At 33.1% G+C, this 23,420-nt stretch overlaps 1 protein-coding gene across 1 annotated transcript; it reads right to left on the bottom strand.

Annotated features, from left to right (window-relative positions):
* Nucleotides 1-20,657: 20,657 nt before the first annotated feature.
* LOC149373354 (uncharacterized) lies at nucleotides 20,658-22,614 on the bottom strand. Its single transcript, XM_089597396.1, has 2 exons — nucleotides 22,344-22,614; nucleotides 20,658-21,819 (listed from the first exon to the last, which is right to left on the bottom strand). The coding sequence occupies exons 1-2, from the start codon at nucleotides 22,451-22,453 to the stop codon at nucleotides 20,880-20,882; spliced, it is 1,050 nt and encodes a 349-aa protein (XP_089453522.1). The 5' UTR covers nucleotides 22,454-22,614; the 3' UTR covers nucleotides 20,658-20,879.
* Nucleotides 22,615-23,420: the final 806 nt, after the last annotated feature.

Below are 23,420 nucleotides of genomic sequence, written 5' to 3'. Positions count from 1 at the left end.
ATAGAAACTAATTTTGATGGAAAAAAAAATACCAACCTCATTACATTATACTCGGAACTAGTGCATTTGACAATACTTTAAACAACTAACGGAACAAGTAGACACTGCCTCCGTTTTCTCTTGCGTCGACTTGCAAACGAACAAGGTAGCGCCTAAGTAGCCGTGAGAGCTGACATATTTCAAATGCTCAAGTGAATGCCGTTGTAAGAATGGCAATGGAAATGCGTACCCTTGCTATTCCCAGCACATTTTTATGAACCTACGGATTTCATGCAGTATTGAAAATACGGGTGGTAATAATTAATATTACGAGGTGAGAGAAAAATACACGAGGATGAAGGAAGTAAGCACTGAGATTTAATCAATGTGCACACACATCTTTATTCATCGAGGAAAGTCTTTGTGGTAATTCTATTAATGTTTCGTGCGTAGGAGTACCATATACGTAAGAATAATGCACGTAATACGTTGCCCTGGTTGTATAAGATGTTAAAATTGATACTTGAGAAATATCTTGAAGCAAATGAAGAATTCGTTTAAGAGCAACCAGAAGCTAAAAACAACGGTGAATTTAAAAAAATGACGAGTAAAAAGTTTCATCAATTACTAGCAAACTTATTTTTGTTCAGTCCACCTTGGTTTTTCACAATTTCTTCCAATCTTATTCCAAATTCGAGGTGCAAGAGAGAGATCAAGAAAGTCTGGAGTTACGGGCTTGAGTTTAACCATTAAATTCCAAAATTATGAAGAGTCTCTATGAGTTTACAAAAAGCATTGAATTTCTACTGGAGGACTTTAAGGTTACCTATAACTTTTGATGACTTTGGGATCTCCCGACAGCTTTCTCAGACTGCAAAAGTTTTTATTGAGACTTTCAAGAGCACATCTCGGAGGAAAAAAGTATAGACAAGAAGATGTAGTAAATGAAGGGACTATCAGCGTTTGCCTCTGTCATTGAAATTAAATAAATAGTAATAATTATATTCAATCAAATTAATCACTCCGAAGAAGACTGACTTGGCTATTTCCTATTTAACTATGACACTTATACAAGTTTGTTATATAAATAAAAATACTTCTAGTGCGAGAAAAGATTATTAAAAAATTGTATCACCACATTACTTGAAGTTGTAAGTATCAATAAACAAGGAACCATCTCTACTGAAAGTAAATCTTAGCTGCGAACTATCCTGCCAAGAGCAGATTTTCGCAATAAAAGACACTATAGAGTAGACAGTTGAAAGCATCAAAGTAAACAAGTGAAAATAAAGAAAAACAAGAAATCATCGAGAGAGAGAAAAAAAAAAAAGAAAATCCTCGTGCGTGGGTTTGACAAAAGACGGCTCGTAAAATGTCGTCCGGACTGTACACATGCAGGACTGGTTACTCGAGTGCCAGTTAAACGTCGCAAAAAAGGGGTAAAAGTAGAGTAAAGTCACCTAAGTGGTCGGTGAAATTCTTGAGATTTCTCGCGGAAGAACAAAGCTTGGGGTACAGTCGCCGCGTTGATTCGCACGAAAATAAGTATACCTATTTTAAAAGCGATTCCGACCGAATGCTGCGACGGGCGGCGAAAGTGTTCATTAAAAAGCGATCAGGGACTTCCGCGATCGCCGCGCTGCCCTGGTGCAATTAAAGAGCATTTTAATCATCCGCGGCTGATGCGATTACGAAGCCAGAAGAAGGAAAAAAGGGGATGAAAGCTGGAGAAAGGTTCGTGGAATAAGTCCGAGTCTGATTTACAAAAGATATCGATGAGCATTGATTACATAAGAATGAGTATATAGCCATCATATTTCAAGTAGTTTTTTTGTTGTTTACTTATACATGGGACATTAATTTGTACATATCCATAGAATCACAATTATTGATTATTTCTTCTGATCTGATTGTTAAATGTTAAATTTCGAACTCATACTACAATATTGGAAAATATTTATGCATCAATACTTGTGTGTCTGGAAAATTTACATTGAGTGCATACGAACATTACAGCTTTGTTTCTTAATTTTAAAGTGCTTAATCGGTTGATCCGTATACTCGAGTAGCTATTACCTTTAGAGTAAGGATTCCACATGATTTCAAAGTTTTACAAAATTTTTCATGATTTCAAACTGATTTAACGATAATTTGATTGCTTGACAAATGCAAAATTTTTTGCTTACAATGATCAGTTTGATTAATGTTTATTGTATAACCGTTTGAGCTCATGAATAACTAGATCACACTGTAAATGTTATTTTTCATTCTAGTTGTAATTAAAACTGGAAAAGCGTAGTAAAACCTGTGAAAATAAATCCATTTACTCCATACTCTTTGGAATGAAAACACATATTTTCTGCCTACAAATACTTAAAACTCAAATTTCCATGTTAAATATTGTAATGTCAAAACGGTTCTATGATTTTACGAATTTCCTGAGATTCCTGATATAATATTGTTTGGCTATAATTTATGCTTATTAATGAAGAATTTCTATAGCTACTAATCATTTAAAACATTGTCTAAGGTAAATAAAAATAGACACACAGGCTAAAGAGTGGCTCGATGAATAAACTAACGAAAAAACTTTAAATCTAAAAAAAAAAAATACACTTTGTAGTCCTTTTCTACTTGACTAACGATAATTTCAATATCCTCTTGTAATCAACAGATCAGCAACAATCGAAAGCGGCATCTGCCTTCTCGGCTCCCCCATTTATAGCTTTCCCCCAAAAAATCTCTAATATGCAAACCAAGAATCCGCGATGAACCTCGTTGTTGTGCAGCCGTAGCTCAATACATACTCCGCTCTTACAATAATTATGCATCAGCGAATACCTCTTCCATCAGCATGTAAATCTCTCGGCGGGAAATCGCGAGCTCGTACATTACTCATAAACCTAGCGTCAAAAAAAAAATTTTTTTTTCTATTTATTGCGTTAGAGTAGAAACTTTTTTCCCGGATTGCGTGTGCAGACCAGATGTAAGTACTTTTTTCACGGAAATATAAAGTAATATTACTTTGAGTCACACAAGTATTCATTCGGATTGAAATATGCCTCTAGTGATCTTAAAGAAAAGTATTTCCGACAATGGCATGGAGGAAAAATTGGAAAAATCGCTTTCTTTTTATGTTCCATGCAAATTTGCAATTTTTAGCGAGCGCGTAAATTTATCGAAAGTATGTTAGCAGCAGAACCAGGTTAAGTCATTTAATCTAATTTATCGCCTCTTTGTGTACAGCCTTAAGGTACATGCTGGCGTATACATTGACTTTTCTAAAAATCACTAAAAAAAAGATTTATCTTAGATCAAAACGCGACCACTGTCTGTTTTTTAATAGTCACTGAAATCACTTGGGTTTATTTACACTGTAATAAAGGTAAAAAATTGTGATGCTTTAGGAAACCACTAACTCTTAACTTTCCCTATCAAAAAACCAAACTTTAGACACAAATATCGTTGGTAATTTACTAAAAGGTACCTTCAGGATTATACACTCAAAGATTCAACAAAGTCGCGAGAATGTCAAATTTGTTTAAAACAATTACCTCATCCATCTTCATTATTTATTAACAATCAAAAACGTAATTCATAATTGGTAGCCTCCAAGTTGAAGAAGAGAAAAATTGTGGATCGAAAGCGCGAATATTCATGCGGTGGAAACGGTGTACCTATACTATCGGGGCATCTAGCAAACGCAAAGTTATATCGTTACCACGAGAGGAAAGATCCGAGGCAGAGGATGTACACGAGAGGACTACACGTATACATCTCAAAGTATTTGCGTGCGGAGGTTATAAATTGTTTCGCGGCTTGAGCCGCGCGCGAGACCTTACGCACGGCCTCATGAATTTTAAAATTTTTCTCTTCCACCCCGGCGACGGCTACGCTAAGCCGATAATGCTAGACCTGTGTATATATACCTACGTGCACACGCTGGAAACCGAGGCAGAGTGAGAAGTGTGTTATTGCCGTAATTATGCGAAGCCCCACTTTCCAACCTTTGACCGCCGAGTTGATGCTCGGCTGGTATAAGTTGCTTATTTTTCTTCTTTTTTATCGTTCCATTTTTTTTTTTTTTTTTTTTTTTTTATACATCTTCTCGCCAGCCTTTGTAAAGTTACTTTGCATGCGGTACATACGTGTGCTCATGCTTATACGTGTGCTGGCTGGCTAGCTTTTCTCCTCTACCTTGTTGCGATTTTAAAATGCGTGCATGGGCTGAATTTTTTTTTTTCTGTTAAGTATACATGCCAGGAAGTGGAAGAGGTGTGCTTTAGCCTTCGTTACAAAAAGGATGCACTTTGGTCATTTTAAAAGGGCACGGCTCTCAGTCATTAAGGTATTTTTTTGTACATTGTTTTTTCGAAACTTTATTGTGGTGTGTTTAATTTATGTGAGAAATTGTAATGATTTAGAAAATGCTATATTGATTGCTAAAACGTACAAGATAATCGTTGTTGAAATTACTATTATTACTGTTGTTTTTATCATCATCACCCAGATTCAAACACAAAAAAAATTTACAGTTGATCGTATGGAGAGAAATTTTCAGTGGAAAAAGTCGTGCTGCCCTTTTGATGCAAAAAAATGATTTGTCGGTATCATTTTCACAAGGACCAAGTAAATTAAACTTTGATTTTAAATTTTAAATTCGACAACAAAAATTTGATATTACAAAAATTATTGTAAGCTTGCCAGTAGCATATTTCAAAGTCGTTAATTATAAATTCTGAAATTACATTCAACTTATGTTAATTTAGGATTATATATTAGAGTAGTTTAAAGATTATTCAAATTTATTTTATTAAATTAAACCAACTGGATGGTTATTGGTTCGAAGTGTCAACTTTATTTGTCGATAATTAATTTCAGCATTGTTTAAGCTACAATAGATAAATTAAAGAAGTATTTTATAATAATTTAGTCTATTCACTAATTTCATATAAATATCGAAACTACTCACGTGTTCATAGGGCCACATAACTTTACGTAAACAAACTCCCTAAAAAAACTCATGAACGAAGTTACCTCCTCAAGATTAAACTTATGATCACAAAAAAAAACTATAGTTAACGTGTGCTCTTTTTATTATTAGCCACCATTTTACTCATTTCTAATGATCAAAAATTTTTAACAAGCAACGAACAGAAGTGGCCGCTCTATTAAGCTTCGCGCTTGGCTAGAACTTCCGCGTGAGGCTTTAAAGATATTTAATTGTGCGAATGAAAATTGTAGGGAAATATTCATAAAACAAATTTTAAATGGATAATTTAGTGCAATATCTAGTCTGACCAAGTGTAGGAATACCTTTGTTGAATGTTGAGGTAGTGTGTTTATTAAACAAGTTATCTTCAAAAGAAAATCTAATATTATCTTCGATTTTGGATTTACACATGTGTTTGGTCGCTATCACCATTAGAAAAATACCGTTGTTGTTAATATGAATTATTTAACAGAATAATGAAGTACATCATAATTGTTTTTAAGATTCTTGTGCTTGTAGCATAAAAAAGAGACTCATCCTTTTTAGAAACTAGGTTCGTGTAGTCGTCACATTGTGTAGGATAGACAGTATGTTTTTGTCTTGTTCAACGAGCAAAAGGGGCCATTATGAGTTGCATTGAATTAAAACAAGACGCGAATGCCTAACGACTAAATATAAAGAAGATGGGCAAGGGTAACAGTGCATTCTATGGTGTTCAACTGCATGCTAAACATTCATTAATTAAGACGAGTTATTCATATTTCTTTTTTTTTTTGTTGCATGAAAGTTCTAATTACTCATAAGAAATAATGTCTTTACGGTTTTTGTGCTGCGAGAAATTAAATGATGTATTTCAAGATGAAGGAAAAAAAAAATGGAAAACGTTGAATATTTTTTCAAGCAAGTACCTCTGCAGTATTTTTATGGTATACACACCGGGATCTACTATTTGTATTTACGTGGTCCCCAGCTCTTTTACTTGCTTTCCATCTTGATTTATCGCTGTCTTTAATGAAAACAGCAAACCAAATAATTACGATACGAATTTGTTCGGCTACATTTTTTTCTCTTAATAATAAAATTTAGTGCTGCAAAATCATCCAGTCGTCACAAGTTCCGTAAAATTAATACTAACTTCTATGCATGAACGCACCAGTTGGTTTGTGAAAAAAAAAAAAAAATAAAAAAAAAAAATAAGAGAACAATAGCCGTAGCAGCTCGTTTGAAAAATAATAAAACATTCAAGCAAAAAATGGGAAAGGACTATTTACGGCTCCTCCATAAAATCGAATAATATTCGAATGTAACTTTACTCATTCTCATTACTCTCGCGCCGTTGGGGCGACTAAGTCACAGTGAAAAGACCAAAAAGAAAATTAAAATTGTAATTTGTGCTACGAAAACGTTCATATTCTACATGTACACGTACTTGAAAAGAAAATAACATGAGTCATATACCTACTATACTGCTCTAAACACCAAAAAGAAGACTATAGTCCCTCAATTTACTATAGTATCTCGAAAATGTACCGTATTCCTTTGAATGGTAATTATTGATTTACGTGTCATTTGTTTGCAGTACTTTTTTCTTTTTTACTAATTTCACCATAGAATATCCATTTTTATGTCAAAGAAAGACGCCATCGGAAAAGGTCGTGCATCTGATATTTGTCAAGAGTAGAAGAGAAGAAAATCGCACACCAAGACAAGCTGACAGTTTACCACATACTATACTGTTTTTTGATAACTAATACTCATTTAGTTTTTGTATATCTTTAAAACTACGTTGATACTCTTCGTCTCACGATACAACTGCTTACTCTCATGTCACGAAATAGGTAAGTATATGAGACGAGTTTAATGCTGCTGAGTACGTTTACCATCACAAAGTTTGTGGTCCAACACTTTCATGTTTCTTTCGGTGCACTTGCTCACCTTTGAAATGGCACATCATCATTAAACCACTAGCCAGGTGATTTGAATTTTAATGCTCACAATGAATGGCTGTAGCTCGCAAATTGAACGGCGAAGGTAAACAAAATTACCACCGATCCATCAACAAAAGTGCACGTTGGAGCGTCATCGGCTTATTGAAAGCGTAAACTCGACATGTACGCACAATCACTCTCTACGGTACTGTGAATCGCCACCGATTACGAGTATGAGTGTTAAGGAAAACAAACGTGTCGCGTCACTCATCATTGGCGTTTGTACGGGAAGAAAGTCATCGGTAACCACAACAACGAGGTGTACGCGTAGAGGGAACGAAAATTCCGACGTTAATTGGCTGGAAAAAGAGCGCGATTTTAAGTTGTGGCTGATGCCAGCTTAGACACGTAAATTACTTCTTGCAAGATCCCGGAAACCGTTTATCGATATGGAGACTATAAGCATGTCCAGTTCATTAATAAACGGTATACAAAACAATCGTACCAAGTCTTCGTTAGTAAGGCTGTCCTACTTACAAATAATTAGAATAAAAGCAAAGACAATATTTACGTGCGTTTAATAAAAAGAAAGTCCTATTTGTATATGGAAAGTAAAGATAATACTTTTGGATTTTTCATTGTAAAAATATCTCATTTATAAAAACGTATGGTTATAATTAACTTTATGCACATTTTTATATAATGCTGCCGTACTTACAAATGAACAGTGGAAACAATATAGTGTATATTTAACTATGAAGATTTATAGTTAATAGTGTATAGTTGTTCAATCCTTATGTATATTTAATTATGAAACTGTTTTAATAGTGATAAATATTAAGGACACTACTTGGATATCTTTAGTTGTGTGAATCTATTATTAATCAACACATACAGTAAGAACAATCTGTATGTGCCTTTAACTATAGAGCTGCAATATTTATTGATTGTTGGTAAAAATAACCGTCATTTTTTTCATCCGAAAATGTTTTATGTGCAAATGAATAGATAAAAAAAAAAAACCTTTTTGGGTATTTAATTATAAAGCTGTCTTATTTTACAAAAAAAGTCAAGACGATATTTGTATACCTCTAATTGCATTTACTTATTTTCAAAATAGTATTTATCGCCATTAAAGTCTAATTTGTTATTTTTTACCTTGTAGAATCAATATAAAGCTGTCTTATTTTACAAAAATAGTCAAGACGATATTTGTATACCTCTAATTGCATTTACTTATTTTCAAAATAGTATTTATCGCCATTAAAGTCTAATTTGTTATTTTTTACCTTGTAGAATCAATATAAAGCTGTCTTATTTTACAAAAATAGTCAAGACGATATTTGTATACCTCTAATTGCATTTACTTATTTTCAAAATAGTATTTATCGCCATTAAAGTCTAATTTGTTATTTTTTACCTTGTAGAATCAATATAAAGCTGTCTTATTTTACAAAAATAGTCAAGACGATGTTTGTATACCTCTAATTGCATTTACTTATTTTCAAAATAGTATTTATCGCCATTAAAGTCTAATTTGTTATTTTTTGCCTTGTAGAATCAATATAAAGCTGTCTTATTTTACAAAAATAGTCAAGACGATATTTGTATACCTCTAATTGCATTTACTTATTTTCAAAATAGTATTTATCGCCATTAAAGTCTAATTTGTTATTTTTTACCTTGTAGAATCAATATAAAGCTGTCTTATTTTACAAAAATAGTCAAGACGATATTTGTGTACCTCTAATTGCATTTACTTATTTTCAAAATAGTATTTATCGCCATTAAAGTCTAATTTGTTATTTTTTACCTTGTAGAATCAATGTAAAGCTGTCTTATTTTACAAAAATAGTCAAGACGATATTTGTGTACCTCTAATTGCATTTACTTATTTTCAAAATAGTATTTATCGCCATTAAAGTCTAATTTGTTATTTTTTGCCTTGTAGAATCAATATAAAGCTGTCTTATTTTACAAAAATAGTCAAGACGATGTTTGTATACCTCTAATTGCATTTACTTATTTTCAAAATAGTATTTATCGCCATTAAAGTCTAATTTGTTATTTTTTGCCTTGTAGAATCAATATAAAGCTGTCTTATTTTACAAAAATAGTCAAGACGATATTTGTATACCTCTAATTGCATTTACTTATTTTCAAAATAGTATTTATCGCCATTAAAGTCTAATTTGTTATTTTTTGCCTTGTAGAATCAATATAAAGCTGTCTTATTTTACAAAAATAGTCAAGACGATATTTGTGTACCTCTAATTGCATTTACTTATTTTCAAAATAGTATTTATCGCCATTAAAGTCTAATTTGTTATTTTTTACCTTGTAGAATCAATGTAAAGCTGTCTTATTTTACAAAAATAGTCAAGACGATATTTGTGTACCTCTAATTGCATTTACTTATTTTCAAAATAGTATTTATCGCCATTAAAGTCTAATTTGTTATTTTTTACCTTGTAGAATCAATGTAAAGCTGTCTTATTTTACAAAAATAGTCAAGACGATATTTGTGTACCTCTAATTGCATTTACTTATTTTCAAAATAGTATTTATCGCCATTAAAGTCTAATTTGTTATTTTTTGCCTTGTAGAATCAATAAAGTCCATCAAACTTAATATTAATCATTCCATGAGGTAAATCACCTAAACGACTGTTAAAAAAAATCGATGTCGTGGTTAAAAAATTTTTAAATTTTGTGATCAAACTAATGAGTAAATGCCCAAAAACAATAAAGCAAAGAACATTTACTACACCTGGTACATAAAGTGGCGTACATAATTATCGAAAGGAATAGAAGATGAACGGGGCACTCTGAGCAGTTGGACACGACTAAATAGTCATCCCGAGCCACAGTGCAAAACATCCTTAAAAGTGCACACCGCATCTGCTCGAACAACATCACCAGATGAAGAAGCGGGAAAAGGGTATACGGAGGCAGGCGCCCGCGTTCAAAGTACCATGCAATTGGCCGCGACAGAGCTAATAGGGAAAGGAAGAGCACGAGGCCCCCTGCAGCTGCCAAGCGCGTAAGTTCGATCGAGCGTGCACCACACCGGTGAAAGAAAGCCCGACAAGTGCAGCCATGTCGCTCTCTTCTCTCTTTTTTTTTTTTTAAGGAGATTCAGAGCCGAACGGCACGACAAAGAGAGAGAGGCCTCGTCATGGATTATCAGTCGCTCTCTGTGCTAGTGGCTTTTGCTGGTGTTGTTTCTTTGGTTTTTCCTGGCGCATCGTGCCTTTCTTTCTCGGGAATCCAAACTACCCTACTCTGCTGAAAGGGAAAAAAAAAAAACAAACGAAAAACAACAGCAATGATCGATCGATGCTTTGCTTGCGGCCGAGGCACTTGTAGGTATTTGTTTGACAGGGTAGTTTTAAAATATTTTTTCCGCTGACGCTGCAGTGTGCTCGGTTGACATATTTTTCTCTTTTTCTAGGTGCACAAATTCGAACATTCACTTTGATGTCCCTTACAAGAGAACTTAAAACATTTCAGATAGAGACCATAAATCAAAAACACGCATTTTTTTTTTTTTTTTTTTTTTTTTTTTTTTTTTTTTTTTTTATGGATGGCTTAGACAATGAGAAAAACTAATTTAATTGCCAGTGTGGATCCCCCACAACGAGATGGTTACTGGACCTTAGGGACATGCAAAGCAACTTCCAAGACACTTTTTAATCTGTCTAAATACATGTACCCAAGTAGCCACCGCTGTTTTTCCTAACAAGTGCACAAAAAACGTTCAAAGATCAAGAAAAACGCTTCAAGTCGAAAAAATATACCATCTCAATTGAGGTCCGAATAATGAAAAAAGTTTAAGTTATAAGTTTGCAAGAGCTTGTCAACGAAGCTTTGAATTGAAAAAAAATTTTATAATTTAATTTCAAATATTTAAAAATATTATATCAATCTGAAATTTCTGAAAGTGAGTTCTAATTTTTTGGTGATGCATTCGGAATATCGTTGGAATTAATTTTCACAAATAATAACTAAAATAAATAACTTGGTCGTAACATTTTTTTTCGTTATTTTTCCTAGTTATGGGTATATTACTGACACGGGACTTTCTTTCCAAGAGAGGAAAATAAGTGGAAAATTTATTTGATAAATTATACTCAACACGTCAGCAAGTATCTTGTATGGACAATACTGAAATAATACCTTTTTAAAACTTCGAATTAAAATAGCTCTTTCGTCTGAGGCGTAGAAGATTGATAATTTTGAGAAATAGGATTAAAAATTTTTAAAAATTCACACCTAATAAATCAACCATGATGACCTAAAAAAAAATCTTCCGAAAATTTACTTACTAGTCACAAAATACTTAAAATTAACGCGATACAGCCTAATTAATGATTTAACCATAGACTGCAGCTGGTAATTGTGTATAATGGAAGATGCGAGGTGCGATCGCTTACCGTGGCTTGTTCCTTTATACATTTTTCAATTGGCCGGGCTTTTCCAGCGTCAAGTGAGCCATGCAAGCCTATAGCTTGGAAAGCTGGCTTACAACTCCCTTTCTTCTTTGATCATCTCACATTTCTGTGTTCAACTTACTGTGGTCATGCGATATTAACCGCAAAAAAAACTGGAGTGCTTTCGTGTTGGTTGCTGTTAGTCGACGATGGGTTAATTGAGCTTAAAACTTTGAAAAACTTGAGTTTCTATGATGCAGCTCATTGAACTTTGCATTGGCTGATTTTGCTGCACATAAGTGTCCTTGAAAAGATTCGTTTGTTATTAGAAGCTAAGAAAACAAAGTGATTTCATAAAACTCCATTAACGAGATACGCAAATCAATTTTGAAAAAAAATATCTGAATTTAACTTGGATTACCTAATTGTTTTATGATCCCTTGATGTAATAGTTTGATCAGCGCGCGATCACTTCGTTCAATTAAACGCCCCGCCAAATACTAGTCCCCTCCCATGCATATTTACTTTGTTGTATTGCTATGCATGATTCGTTACAAATGTAAGATTTGTATATTATAGATTTATAAATAATTTCCAAGTAGACATCATTCTGTGGAAAACCACGAATGTGTGATAACTAGCGTCGATAGTTAAGTACGTTTTAATATTTTTTTTATATTTTGGCTTATCAGTTAAAAATTTCTTGGAACTACGTTAGGCATACAATAACATATTCAAAATATTTTTATGTCAGTATAGTTTTGCAACCATCTATTACGTACAAAGATTTCGCGTGCTTGGTATAGAAATTATACAAATGTGTAATATATTCAGAAATTAGCGAACGCAGACAACTATCGATGTCAAAGTCTGCATGCTTTAAGTTTTTTTTACATTGTAGTTTAAGACTTGATGGATATATTGTTGATATTATCCAGTGTGTATAAACACGAAGTTTATTTTTCAGAACACATACTTACACTCGATATCGTATGAAAAAAATTTTATTTTTATATTAAGCACATAAATACAGTTTGCTTGGTTGATTGTTAAAAAATATGTCATGCAGCATAATTAACTCTTGCATTGATAGTTTATATGACTATCAAGAAAATCACTTACGGCGAATCTTTCATCACAAAACGGACATTGGAAGGGTTCCTCATTTATGTGAATACGTCTGTGTACTCTGAGAGCGAATGCCGTTTCGCAGAATTTTCCACATGATTTACACGTATGAAACTTTTTTCCAGAACCATTCTCTTGTCCACTGGGAACTTCCTGAGAACTTTGACTAGTGCTGTTGGACTCTTGCGAGAAGTTTTCGGACATTTTTCTGACTGATGCGTCTGGACGATCTCGAGGACTAGCTGTAACTCTGTGGGTCGGATACAAGTTGTTTGAATAGAGATTTGTTCGTAGATGCATACGTACTTCAAATATTTATTACATCTCATTTATTGGCAAAAGTCAATCCAAGTTCTAACTAATGGCTTAAAACAAAAACTCACCGTTGTGTGCTGGAGTATCTACTGGCACTGAATGACACGAGAGACGAACATGCACAGTTGAACGCTTGAAAGCAAAGACGCTTTTATAATTTTCGTTTCTACATTTTAAGTCACTGTAGTAACGAGCTAATAATAGGCGAACACTCATTAACTTTCTTGACTCGACGTGTTTTCGTTCACTGAAAAATCATAAGTACCGATAATCCACGATTTCGGAGGGAACGATAAGAAATACATGTCCCTACTACACTTGGCCGCGCAGGCCTATCGTACGCATGTATTTGTATTCACGAATTTATCAATAGAAAGTGCATATGAGTTAATCCTTTTAAGGAAAATAGTTCCTGGTAATAATAGTAGATGACTACATAGATGAAAGCTTTATCTTTTAAATGTGCTAAATTACAAAAATATCTTGTAGACTGACTTTGAAAATAATACAAAATATGAGCTTAAACCGTATAATCAATAATTAAAATATTGGAAGGACAGTTTTTCTGTCTACAATTTCAACTAATCTTCAGTGTAAATATTTTATGGATTCATGTTCAAGTACATAGTACGGCTACTTGAGATATGGATTCTACAAACGCATTATTTCAAGAAATTTTTCCACTTGTATAATGCAATAGCAGGAACGTTATTTATTTATGAGCATGGTAAACTTTTCTTTTTTTTGAAGATTTCATGTATTACTACAAAAGTAGGAAGAAAATCTTTTAATCAGCTACTTTTCAATACAAATTTGAATGATGTATGACATTTGTTAACTTAAATTTTAATTAGCTTTTATTTCACTGCAGATTCCACAGGCTCATTTTTAATCCAAAACTAGATTGATCTTACTTAACCATTGATTAAGGATATTGATGCGGCAGTAGGTGCAGCTATTGTAAAGAAGTGAGAGATGCACGAACATAAGGAAACTCATAAGATTTTAACGTCTGCCGCTCGAATTTCAATGCAAATACATACCAAAAATATGGTATGTAAATTGTTTTAAAAATTATAAACTCTCATTACCTCTCGTTTATTACAATCAAGTTGATACGTTTTTGAATTTCGTTCCTTGTACAACGCTGCCATGCTTGCCAACTTATTATTCGGCTTTTATTATTTGTTTGTTATGAGAAAAAACAGTCAAACTTCTAGAAAATGGTACATAAAGTTCTTTAAATTTTTTATGATCATACAAAAAAAATTGTGAAGCATACTATATAGACCCATTAACCTGTAAACGTAATTTTGTGATCCTTCCATAAAGATACATATTTAATTCAGATTTTTTCATTACTAAATACCTCACAACAGTGCAGTTAGATGATCCCCAGTTTCATATTTCATATTTTAAGGTTATTCAGAATATTAAGTTGAAGTATCAACAAAATCCAAGAGACAACACTATGTGTGATGGGCGTCCTTGAGGATTTCCACAAACTGTAATTGATTATCATTTTTGATAGGAAAATTTTCTTTCTTGTCAAGCTTTGTTTGAAGGTTATACGATTTCGAAACATATTGTGCAGGTTTTGTTTAAGAAAACCTAAAAGATACGTCAAAATTTAGTATGTTCGAAAAAGAAAGCTTTTATCTACATTGTGATCTGAAACTATTTTTACCAGAAATTATTTCCCTTGTAAAGTTTAAGTCATGTACTTACTGTTGCTAAATTCGTGAATACAAATACATGCGTACGATAGGCCTGTGTGGCCAAGTGTAGTAGGGACATGTATTTCTTATCGTCCCCTCCGAAATCGTGGATTATCGGTACTTATGATTTTTCAGTGAACGAAAACACGTCGAGTCAAGAAAGTTAATGAGTGTTCGCCTATTATTAGCTCGTTACTACAGTGACTTAAAATGTAGAAACGAAAATTATAAAAGCGTCTTTGCTTTCAAGCGTTCAACTGTGCATGTTCGTCTCTCGTGTCATTCAGTGCCAGTAGATACTCCAGCACACAACGGTGAGTTTTTGTTTTAAGCCATTAGTTAGAACTTGGATTGACTTTTGCCAATAAATGAGATGTAATAAATATTTGAAGTACGTATGCATCTACGAACAAATCTCTATTCAAACAACTTGTATCCGACCCACAGAGTTACAGCTAGTCCTCGAGATCGTCCAGACACATCAGTCAGAAAAATGTCCAAAAATTCCTCCGAAGAATCCAGCAGCTATGGTAAAACTTCTCAGGAAGATGTCAGCGGAGAAGACGAGGGCTCTGCAAAAAGGTCTTATACGTGTCAAAAATGTGGAAAATTTTGTGAAACGGTATTATCTCTCAGCAAACACAAACGTATGCATAAGTATGAGTTATGTTTTCAATGCCCATTTTGTAATGGAAGATTTTATACGGGTGATAATCTTGATTTTCATATAGACTATTTCTGTTTCCGTTGTTAATATGATGTGGCCTATTACCATGACTTATTTTTGAAGATAAATTCACCAATACTTTGTTGTTATTCTTTTTTTTCAACTATTTTTGTACGTTAAGTAAGATTAATGCGTAAATCTGTTAACTATCGTTTTTATTGTCAATACTTGTGTAATTCGTTGTAAAAAATCTGAGAACGATTTTGTGAGACGTTATCATTCAGGTGTGCCATGCATTTTTGTAATTTCTATAGGTTCTGGTTTATTACGTAAACAATGTTTTAAAATTACAGTGTAAACTATGTCCATTACAGATATCTTTGAATTTTTTCCCTGTCAAATTTAAATCTATTTCAAAGCTATTTTTATACACATTTTGTATGGATTTGAAAATGAATTTTACGTTAATTTTTCAACGTTTGTATTGGTTTAGCATTTATTGGAAAAAACTATTTTTAAATGCCTTCAAATTATTTTCACGTAATGGTATAGTGTTGATATTGTTAATATACATATTGTTAACATGGTGCAGTGCATATAATTTTGTATTTTATTTTTATCAATAAATAATTAAATTCTAAATGGTTTTACAAAAATTGCATTTAAATATGTATTCAAATTTGATAAAATGCATAATGTTGTAAGTAATATTTGTACGATGAAAGAAATTGAAAATAAAATTAAGATGAAAAATACATAATCCTTTTGTTGCTTATTTCTGACTTTAAAAACTATAACAGGCAGTCTGCACTAAACCCAGGATTTTATTCAAGTCTAACTATTATATGTAGAGCACTTAGTACCTAAGTAGTATTTATTTTTTAAATTATGAAAATAGTTGCAGAAACTATTGTACTATATTTTTCCACCTTAACCATCTTATTGCATCAATTACATTGCATCTGTAGAACAGTAAAAAAAGTAGAAACACGATTTATACTTCACTCCTAGCATATTAATTTATTCTAACATACAAAATGTTAGAAGTGATAAGACTAAGAATTGTACGTTTCATTATCTTATGATTATTGATAAATTTTGACATATACCCACGTTTCGGGAGTTTCTGAATCTTTATACGCGCATGAAAGTCACGTAATATAATAGAAGAGTCTTGTCTTGCTACGACAATGGAAATTTGTTGTAAGGACGACTCTTCCTTTTTCTGTACTCGAATAATTCAATAAGTGCTGTCACTACTACTTTCTATGAGTAAACAAAGCAAAGAATTTGTTTTTAGGCAACAATTTATAAAAAAGTTCCTTGACAATGTTGTTCAAAAGTTTTTAATATATCCTCCATAAAAGATACGTAAGTTTTGACGTTGTTGACCCAAAAATGGACCAATCAATGGATATGGTCGAAAAACAAAACTAAAACTGGAAGGTTTAATCTTAAATAGTTTAGGACCTCAAAAAGTAAGTACAGGATGATGAATTAGATTGTAATTGAGATTAACGTAAACAAACAGCCTGCCACATACACTGCTGATTCGTTTTTTTTTTTCTTATCTGGCAGTAGATTTCCAAAAAACCATTTCTACAAATTTTTATGATGATTATGTTTCGAGATCTTAAAATTAGCACATAATTCATCGAAATGATCAGAATGACATGATGCAAGGAAAATTTTAACTTTTAAAAAATCTCACCAACTTTTGTCGATTGAAACCGGTGACGTTACACTTAAGATCATAATTTATGTGTATATTATGTATCAACATTTATACATGCTACATACGTTTACAATTGAAAAGTTGGTACTCTCAAGCATATTATGCATTTTTTTCAAAATACTTGAACTGTAAGAATACAACAGAGTTAGTTCCACGTTATTATCTGGAGCTTGAACTAAAATTTTGTTTCAATTTTTGAAAAAGTTTTCTTTCTATTCGTAAGCTAGAAGTAATATATTTAAATTACAAAAGCCTACGTTTCATTGTTTCTCGAAAATCTAATCACATACTATGAGGTATAGTTTTAAGTACATTTTTCTATTCAGCTACGTATTTTTCTCAGAATTATTATCAGTATTGAAGTCAAATTTCTGTATTTCTCGTTTTTATTAATTTGAGCATACATGAGAATTCTGACACGTTTATTCGTGTTGTTATGAAAATAGTATACGCATAACATAAGCCAAGAAAATATTATTTTTCTAACATGTCTATACCAAGATAATAAGCCTTGAAATGCTTATCGAAAATCACGTGCGTGACAATAAAACGTTTATTAAATTATTAGTATGACGCATGTATACATATTCTACAGAAACCACTTTTATCTAGAACTCCTTTGGTTTCATTCGCTTAGCTCACGCATTGTTTTCATCTGTTCATCCAGTAGCAGTTGAGTAAAATGAGTTTCTTTCAAGACTTTAAAATTATTTATTTACGTAAAAGAATTTCTAATAAATAAAATTGTTGAATGTAGATCCCATGTCAGTTTGACCAATGTTATAGTCGATTTGATTAAGTAATTTCATGCGTCAAACTAACCATGACTATAATTAACTCATACCTTTAATTTTTTATTTTTCAAACAAGTGTACACGCTGTTTTTATGTCTCTGCATGTCTACATAATGTATTCTCTGCCATGTACTTTCTAGCAATGTCACATGCTTTTTGACACTGTAACTAAACATTTGAAGTATACTGATTTACTTAAACGGATAGAATATCTTTCTCATAAATGTTTTTGATTACTTTTATTCAGAAGCGTCATTAAAAAAGCTAGTCCAATCCACGTATACGCAGAAGTGATGCCAGCCCGTGAGAGCAAAGTGGAAAAAGCAGGAAATTTTCCGATGATTCGGTCCAATTCTCGTCCGGTTGACAATCGCCGTGACGAATATCCGGCCACTGCTTTCACCGATTGTCCCCCCTTTTCCTTCTCCCTGCCTTCTATTCTCTAGCTTTTTTCGATCTCTGATTCTCGTCCCCCGGAGGTGCTCAATTTCTGCACGGATACGCTGACCCGGAAAACTGCCCTTGAAAAAAGTTGCAGCATATATGTATGCAGTGAATCAGTGTTCACTATAGTATACGCATATGTACCTGTGTATGCATCGCGGCCACGGTATCAAAATGAATACATAATACAGAGTATGTAGACACTGGACTTTGACACTCAGTGTATTTGTTTACTTGGGCAGACCAAATTCAACACCTAACCTATAATTCGACTAGCACCTCTGTGAAATCACTTTCACAAATGCTTGTATTTTAATCTTATTTTTTCTTATGCGTATGGAATTAATTATGCTTAATAAGCTATTAGTTTAGAGCCTTTGAAAACTGTTAAGAGATCCTCAAAACGGTTGTAAAATTTGTGTGATTTTATGATGTGTCATAACGATTAAGTCAATGTTAAACAGGGTAGGTTAACATTATTGTACGCCGATCTTTCGACGCATCGCAGATTGTAATAAGGTGCTTTACACGGCATCGCACTCGAGTTTGGTCGGCATTTAATCTGCAAAAAATGGAGGGGTTGCAATTTTCATTCACGTTTTAAAAGGTACGAAATCGTCAGCAAAAGTAATATAAACGTCGAGAAATATCTGTAAAAAATTTGAAACCAGTTACCACGTCGTTATTCAAATATCCTCGTCAAAAAACTCTCTTTTAACATTGGAGCAATGGTGCAAACACTACATAGCCCCATCATTTTAAAAAGTGTAACTTACGGTATATCTATAAATAATTGAAAAACTACTGAAAACTACCTTAGACAGCAAAGAAATACATACATTTTTTTTGAGAATTTTTTACCACAATTTTAAAGTAATAGTAAACAAAAAAGTGTTCTTCGTTTGATTTTGAAAGATAACCAAGTAAGTATCGCGTATGTGGCAACGTCGAATTGTCACATGAATGAAAGTAGATAGATGTATGTGTTTCCTATACGCAAAGGCATTCACATTTCACTCTGGTATTTTAAATACGGGATGATTTATGTATATTGTATATCTATAAATAATATTTACTTATATGTTGGGAAACAACTACCTTAAAACTATGTACGATGTCTCGCAAAGTCGGATTTTTTTAAGACGTCATTGCCCAAAAAGATTTTATTTCACTTCAACGTATACAACGTCTATAGTTATCATGCCACGTTATTAGAATGAAAAATGCATTAGCCAACATGATTAAACCCTTCCTCAAGTTAAGTTCAAAACGTTAGCTCTTAACTTATTACGAGAGATCCAAATAAGAGATATCATTTCATCAAGAAAGGGAAATATTAGCGTGAAAGATTTAAGTAATTGCTTTGAAATATTTCTTTTTGCAAAAATGTGAAAGAAGCTGGATGATAAGACGAGTATTCAGTTTTTTATTTTTTCTCGAGTTTATATTTCATATCAACCAAAACATACGATATATGTTTAACGCGAGGATCCATACCATTATTTGTCTTCAATTTGGATTACCAAGAACTATCACCCAAAGTTTAATCAAAGTCTGCTTTTTGAAACTCATATTATTCTTTCATTACCAGTTTAATTAAATTTAATGTATGGATAATGACATTGTTTATACTCTCACACAAAAGTGGAATGAAAACGTTTTATAAACAAATATAGTTCATACAACATTTATTTATGAATGTCATTTACAAGAACATCGACGTATACAGTTATAGTAGTTAACAGTAATCAAGCATATTTTTCACTATTGTTATTTTTCTTATTTTTAAATGTATAAAATCATTTTCTTCCACACCATCAAAATGGAATACAAAAAAAAGTACTAACCTTTTTTGTTGTAATAGAAAATTTCGTGAGTCATCGTCGTAATAAAATGGATTAAATCGTAGTTGCTGCGACCAAGCAGTTGGTTCAATGGATTTGTTCTCTGGATTCATAGCACCTTTATTTTTTGTTAAAAAATCGGTGACGGTTGTTTTATTCCATCACTGACTGACTATGATCGTAAACTTATTTATTAAGGCACTTGTCGTACAGAAAGACTCGAATTCGTATACTAGATTATCTTTCATTACCAGTTTAATTAAATTTAATGTATGGATAATGACATTGTTTATACTCTCACACAAAAGTGGAATGAAAACGTTTTATGAACAAATATAGTTCATACAACATTTATTTATGAATGTCATTTACAAGAACATCGACGTATACAGTTATATATTCTGTTGTTAATGATCTTATGTATCTGCACTTCGTGTATACCATTTTTATTACGACTACATTAAAGATTGTTCCATCTAATTTAATTTGAATGTCAGTAAAAATTACTTTCTCCAGTGCAGGCCTCCTCTACATTCATCTACTCATTACTTTCATTAAAAAATTATAAAGTTCTTTGTTAAAATTCCTCAAAATTAGCACAACAATAACTTTGCCACAATAAATAATAGCTACAGATATCTAAAAACTTCAACTGGTCCTAGACCAAACTCTTTTCGTCGTAAAATCTTGTAAATAAAAAATAAGTACATAAAACTTGATAAACTGAGATAATCTTGGGTAAAGTTGTCCTTGCAACCAGTGTATTAGAGGAAAATAGTCAGAGATTATTGTGAAATTTTGTAGTTTGTGGAATTTCAATCTCGTTGTCATCTGGAAAATCTTGTGAAGACAGTATACACTTTGAAATTAAGGGACGATACACAACACATGGTGAAGAGCTTCTAGCCCATGTGGGTGCATTCGTGGTACGTAAATGAGTTTTTTTTTGTAAAAGATTTTGAGCATAGATAGCAATGATATGGTTTATCACCAGTATGGATACGTTTATGAGCTGTGAGTTGACCATTTTGGGAAAACATTTTCAAGCATACGGCGCAATGATATGGTTTATCACCAGTATGGATACGTTTATGAGCTGTGAGTTGACCATTTTGGGAAAAAGCTTTCAAGCATACGGCGCAATGATATGGTTTATCACCGGAATGGATGCGTTTATGAGCTGCGAGTTGACCATTTTGGGCAAACGCTTTCAAGCATACAGTGCAATGGTATGGTTTTTCACCGGTATGGATGCGTTTATGGGTTGTGAGTTGGCTTTTCTGGGTAAACGCTTTCAAGCACATGGTACACTGGTATGGCTTGTCACCGGTATGGATGCGTCCGTGCATTGTGAGTGAATATTTTTGGGTAAACGCTTTCAAGCACACGGTACACTGGTATGGCTTATTCCCTGTGTGAGAACGCATATGCACAGTAAGACAGTATTTTTTGGTAAAAGGTTTGGAACATATAGAACAATGGTATATCTTATCTCCAATATGAGTTTGCTTCTGGGTAAATAATTTCGAGCACACGGAGCCATGTTGTATCTTTTCGTTAGAGTGGGTGTGCGCGTGTACTACAGAGCTACCCTGATCACTGCATGATGGTAGATTTCTCGAGAATTGGTAGAACTGCCCTCCATTGTGGGTGCGCATCAGCTGCCTTGAAATACAGTCAGTGGGTGATCTAGAACTCCCTTGGCTCGTAGAACAGAAGGTGGGCATCTCACTCGTGTGACTGTCATTTTTTTCACTGTAGTTTTTCAGGTGCAGTGATGATAATAATGATAGGAGTTCCGTATCTCGTGGGTGGGAACTATCCACTCGTAAACTTGTTCTTCTATCGACAGATTTGAAAAAAAAGTTTTTTTTTTAGTAAAATTATTGAACAGTTATTGAAATAGTAGATTTCGTATCATATGACATTATATCACCAGAGCAAGCACTGAGTCCAAGAGACTCCGTGTGCTGGCCCTGGTTGGATGCGCACTAGGTACGAACTCTATTTTGCGTACTGAAGGAGAAGCAAACTTCTAAAGGTTAAAAATGCCCAAAGTAGGATGAATATAAGTTCTTGTGTTATTTTTTGTATTCATATACTTTAAAATACATGCACAATAATCCTGTAGCACCCAACCTTGGGCACAATGATTACACTTTATTGATACATGTAATGATCATCGAACAGTCTTTTGGAAGATTTTATGTACATTTGTACACTAAAAAATTAACCTACAGACTCTTCGTTACAGTAGTTAACAGTAATCAAGCATATTTTTCACTATTTTTATTATTCTTATTTTTAAACGTATAAAATCATTTTCTTCCACACCATCAAAATGGAATACAAAAAAAAGTACTAACCTTTTTTGTTGTAATAAAAAATTTCGTGAGTCATCGTCGTAATAAAATGGATTAAATCGTAGTTGCTGCGACCAAGCAGTTGGTTCAATGGATTTGTTCTCTGGATTCATAGCACCTTTATTGTTTGTTAAAAAATCGGTGACGGTTGTTTTATTCCATCACTGACTGACTATGATCGTAAACTTATTTAGTAAGGCACTTGTCGTACAGAAAGACTCGAATTCGTATACTAGATTGGACTGAAAGTCAGTTATAAAAGATAAAATTTGTTTGTAGATATGCCACATGCTCAGAAGTAATTAGAAAATCGTTATCATTATATTCCAGACACGTTTGATAAAAACTAGTAGTACATCGCTTGTACAGTGTACAAATTGGTGCACTGAATTCATTTAGGAGACACATTCTTTGAAGTTGTCGAAAATTTTCTTTGCTTGTATCCCCTACATTGATTAATGATATTTTTTAACGTTTTGGAACACCATTTTTTAGATCAAAACTCTAAACGAAAATTAAAATGAAGATCAAAACTAAACATGCTTCACTCCGACCAAGACAATATCCATTTTCTCACGATCATTTCAGCTATCATGAAGCTCCAAACAAGAATTTTGACACGATATAACCACCAAGTATGGCACGCGAGCATACACGCATTGATGATACAGTGCAAATCAAATAAACGCAGACCTGTTCAGGATTGCTGCTCGTACTTCCATGACGGATTGCGCAATACAGGCTCGCTTTCTCGTGTGTAATACGCAAGTCTATGTACATGAGTTTCTACATGTGTGTACGAGCATATAATATACACTATATACACTCCTATACGTCCTATCTCAAGGGGGAGCCGTTTATTATTCGCGCTAACATGTATATAGGCTCTTTTATTTTCGTTGCTTCCTTTTGGTGTTTCGCAAGAGGTAAGGATTCAATGCTGATGTTGCGTGATTTTTTTTTCTTTTTTCTTCTTTTGCCAAAATTGCTCTTGCATAATTACATTTAAATTGCAAGACAAACATGTACTTTTTTATGCAAGTGTTGATTCTTAAAAAGCACTAAAAATTGAAATTGAGA

Source organism: Copidosoma floridanum, unplaced genomic scaffold, assembly GCF_036245765.1.
Source record: "Copidosoma floridanum isolate Cflo_tuat_1 unplaced genomic scaffold, Cflo_Japanese_pri ptg000032l, whole genome shotgun sequence".
Taxonomy (NCBI): Eukaryota; Metazoa; Arthropoda; class Insecta; order Hymenoptera; family Encyrtidae; genus Copidosoma; species Copidosoma floridanum.
Note: the sequence above shows the minus strand (reverse complement) of the source record. Positions and strands in the feature narration are given on the sequence as shown.

Excerpts from the sequence above, each read along its gene's own strand:
- LOC149373354 (XM_089597396.1), bottom strand. The coding sequence starts at position 22,453 with ATGAATCCAGAGAACAAATCCATTGAACCAACTGCTTGGTCGCAGCAA. Across the intron at positions 21,820-22,343 it reads TTTTTATTACAACAAAAAAG|AAGAACAAGTTTACGAGTGG; the intron begins GTTAGTACTTTT and ends ATCTGTCGATAG.